The sequence below is a fragment of the Phoenix dactylifera genome, chromosome 3 (genome assembly GCF_009389715.1).
Source record: "Phoenix dactylifera cultivar Barhee BC4 chromosome 3, palm_55x_up_171113_PBpolish2nd_filt_p, whole genome shotgun sequence".
Lineage (NCBI taxonomy): Eukaryota > Viridiplantae > Streptophyta > Magnoliopsida > Arecales > Arecaceae > Phoenix > Phoenix dactylifera.
The window spans coordinates 393,152-397,122 of NC_052394.1; the positions used below are offsets into that span (position 1 = coordinate 393,152).

The 3,971-nt window shown below is 47.9% G+C and overlaps 1 protein-coding gene across 1 annotated transcript; it reads left to right on the forward strand.

The window, feature by feature from the left end:
* The first annotated feature begins 991 nt into the window (after positions 1 to 991).
* Positions 992 to 3,743, forward strand: LOC103700021 (putative receptor protein kinase ZmPK1). The gene is made up of 2 exons (XM_039124116.1): positions 992 to 1,755; positions 3,363 to 3,743. Exons 1-2 carry the CDS (start codon positions 1,136 to 1,138, stop codon positions 3,409 to 3,411), a joined length of 669 nt encoding a protein of 222 aa, XP_038980044.1. The 5' UTR covers positions 992 to 1,135; the 3' UTR covers positions 3,412 to 3,743.
* Positions 3,744 to 3,971: the final 228 nt, after the last annotated feature.

Genomic DNA, 3,971 nt, shown 5'->3' on the forward strand with positions numbered 1-3,971 from the left:
GCTCTAGCTAGCTATAGCGAAGAACGACTACATTATGCATTAGTTTATGCAAGCATGACCGGCGTTGATTCTTTCTGTAGCTAGCAATGGGGAGGAACAACTAGATTAGACCTTAGCTAAATGCAAGCATGACCGGCACTGATTCTTGCTCTAGCTAGCCAAGGCGAGAAACAACTAGATTATACATTAACTTAATGCAGTTATGACCCGCGCTGATTTTTTCTCTAGCTAGCCATGGCGAGGAACGACTAGACTAGACCTTAGCTAAACGCAGACATAACTGGCACTGATTTTTGCTTAAGCTATAGCGAGGAACGACTACATTATACATTAGTTTATGCAAGCATGACTGGCGTTGATTCTTGCTCTAGCTAGCAATGGCGAGGACCGACTAGATAAGACCTTAGCTATATTCAGGCATGACTGGGGCTGGTTCTTGCTCTAGCTAGTCATGGCAAGTAACGACCATATTAGCATCAATTTGAAACCACGCACCACATGATATCGAGAAATGAATTTTTTTTCTCCCTGAAAAAAAACAGGGTAAGAAAAACGTTCCAAGGAAAGAATCAAGGCCTGGGAGAATAGAAACATGTCCCTCATGTTTAGGGCCTGGCCTCGTCTGGGAGGGATTCCGGCTGCTTGAGTGCGAAAATTAGGTTTTTGTTAGCTGAATCGAATTCTTCGGTTCGAATTAATTTTGGGCGTATTTGCACGGACCACCTGTGTGGCAATGTGCAGACGTGTTGATCGGTCCATTTCAGCAGTCCATTTCGAGGAGAAATTATTTGTGGCCGGACGCAATTTAGCAGCCCGTGCCCGACTCCCTCGGTAATGCATACGACTACCGACATTTGCGATCGACGCGCGAAGCACGCTTGGCTGTTGGTCCGTCCATTTCTGCAGTCAATTCGAGTCCATATCTGAAAACTGGGTGGTGATAAACCAGACGTAAGAGTTCTGTGCGGTCCATTTTAGCAGTCCATTCGAGTCATGTCCGAAAACTGGGTGGTGATAGACCAGACGAAAGAGTTTTCTACTGGCTGAAGGGAGACGATTAGTTCCCCCCATCCTCCAGTTTAACCAACAGCTCAACAGACGAGACGCTCTCCTCGCGTCCATTCAGCAGAAGACCATGAAGAATCCATCTCCTCTTACACGCATCCTCATCCCTCTCCTCCTCCTCCTCCTTCTCTTCTTGCTCTCTTCCTCTGCATCACAAGCAGCACCGAGCTCTCTTTCAAGAGGATCTTCTCTCTCCGTAGGGGATGACTCGGATGTCCTCCTCGTCTCCCCGAGCAAGTCTTTCTCATGCGGCTTCTACAACGTCGGTTCTAATGCCTATGCCTTCTCGATCTGGTTCTCCGACTTCGCCAACAAGACGGTCGCATGGACCGCAAACCGGGATCATCCGGTAAATGGTCATGGATCAAAAATTAGCTTCCGCGAGGATGGAGGCATGGTCCTAGCAGACACCGATGGCACGGTTGTGTGGAGCACCAACACAAGCTCGACGCAAGCAGATCGAGTGCAGCTACTGGACACCGGCAATCTTGTCCTGAAGGACCCCAGCGGTAACATTCTATGGCAAAGCTTTGATTCTCCCACGGACACTCTTCTCCCTACGCAACCGATTACTAAAACCATACAAGTAGTATCTGCAGCCGCTCCACGATCCCTCTCTTCAGGCTACTATAGCTTGTATTTCGACAACGATAACGTCCTCAGGCTCATATACGATGGGCCCGAGATTTCTAGCATCTACTGGCCCAATCCTGATTTTACAGTGTTTCAAAACGGCAGGACGACCTACAATAGCAGCAGATATGCAGTGCTGGATGAGATGGGAAAGTTCGTTTCGAGCGACCAGGTCGCATTCAATGCTTCCGACATGGCTTCTGGAATCTTAAGAAGGCTGACTCTGGACTACGATGGCAATCTCAGGCTTTACAGCCTAGATGAATCGATAGGAACGTGGTCGGTTACCTGGGAAGTTCTTCCGCAGCTCTGCCTGATACACGGGCTGTGTGGCAGGAACGGAATCTGCACATATACGCCATCCCAAGAGGTTTGTTCGTGCCCTGCTCATTACGAGATGAGCGATCCAAGCGACTGGCGCAAAGGTTGCAAGCGAAAGATCGACGTGAGCTGCAACACCACTCAGCGATTTACATATCTACAGCTACCCCAAACCGATTTCTGGGGTTACGATCTCCACTACAACACCTCCATTTCCTTGCAGGCATGCAGGAAGATATGCGATGATGATTGTTCTTGTCAAGGAATGCATTATGTGTCTGACGCTGGTAACTGCTTTGCTAAGAGCACTCTCTTTAACGGGAGAAGAACTCCAAGCACCCCAGGCGTCACGTACTTGAAGATGCCCGCAAGTATATCAGCATCGGGGTCCTCTGCTCCTCAAATGCATGAGCCAATTTGCAATGCTACGGACTCGGAACCTACAGCAGCAAGTTCCTCCAATATGTACCCGAGCAGAAGCGGGAAGACGAGATGGGTGTATTTCTATTGCTTCGTATCAGCGTTCGGTGGCATCGAGATCCTGTTTATCGCATCAGGATGGTGGTTTCTTTTCAGAAGAGAACAGAAGCCAGCATCCCTGGAAGAAGGGTACAGGTTGATATCCAGCCAATTCAGGCAATTTGCATATAAAGAGCTCAAAAAGGCAACACGGAAATTCATGGATGAGATTGGAAGGGGAGGCTCAGGTGTTGTGTACAAGGGAGTATTGGATGATAGCAGGGCGGTGGCGGTGAAGAGGTTGGGAGACGTGATCCAAGGAGAGCTTGGAGCTGAACTGAGTCTCATAGGGAGAATTTATCACAAGAACCTTGTGAGAATATGGGGATTCTGCTCAGAAGGTCCGCACAAGCTGCTAGTTACCGAGTATGTGGCGAATGGTTCTTTGGACAAGCACATCTTCGACGAACATGGCACAGCAAGTGTTTTGGGATGGAGCGAGAGGTTCAAGATTGCCGTCGGTGTGGCCCAAGGATTGGCATACCTTCATCATGAATGCCTCGAGTGGGTCGTCCACTGCGATGTGAAGCCTGAAAACATACTGCTGGACAGTGAATTTGAGCCTAAGATCGCAGACTTTGGACTGGCGAAACTGTCAAAGAGAGGTGGAGTTGGTTCGGACACTCCACGGATTCGAGGAACCAGGGGATACATGGCTCCTGAATGGACTACAAATCTTCCGATCACTGCGAAGGTTGATGTCTATAGCTATGGAGTCGTGCTTCTGGAGATGGTGAAGGGAAGCAGGGTTTCAAATTTGATGGTTGATGGGAATGAGGAGGTTGAAGGAACGCTGATAGGTTTGGTTAGGATGTTGAAGGGGAAACTGGAGAGTGGAGAGGAATCATGGGTCGAAGAGATGGTGGATTCTAGATTAAATGGGCAGTTCAACTGCAAGCAAGCAGAGAAGATGGTGGAGATAGCAGTCTCTTGCTTGGACGAAGACAGAAACCGGAGACCGACGATGGATTCTGTAGTGCGTACGCTCCTGTCATACGATGATGAGCCCAGCTCCCACGAGGAACTCGCAGTAAATTAGTAGCAGCATCAACCATCGATCGATCGTGTGTGCAATTATGTGTCTCCTGGTTCTCTCCGAGGTGTTTCTCTGTATGTCAGATGAAAATTTGGGATACATTACATTTCATCCTAGCAAATTTCAATATAGTTGACTTAATGCTCAAGTCTTGCATGATAGGCATGTACCTAAAAGATGCTGCTTCTCCAGCTCGCTATTTGTCGCAACTTAGGATCTCACCTAAAAAGGTTAGCTAGAAGATATTTTTTTATGTTTCTTAATCCTATATAAGTACCCAAGATCTCGGCGAATAATCGATGTAGGATTAATACGCGCCTGCATGGGTCTTCACATACTCTCTCTGTTTAAGTTCTGACGTCCTCGTCGGGTTAAGGATTCAAATCCATTTAAATCT

Coding starts and splice junctions, on each gene's coding strand:
- LOC103700021 (XM_039124116.1), top strand. CDS start 1,136: ATGAAGAATCCATCTCCTCTTACACGCATCCTCATCCCTCTCCTCCTC. Junction 1,756..3,362: donor TACGATGGGCCCGAGATTTC/TAGCATCTACTG, acceptor TGTTGAAGGGGA/AACTGGAGAGTGGAGAGGAA.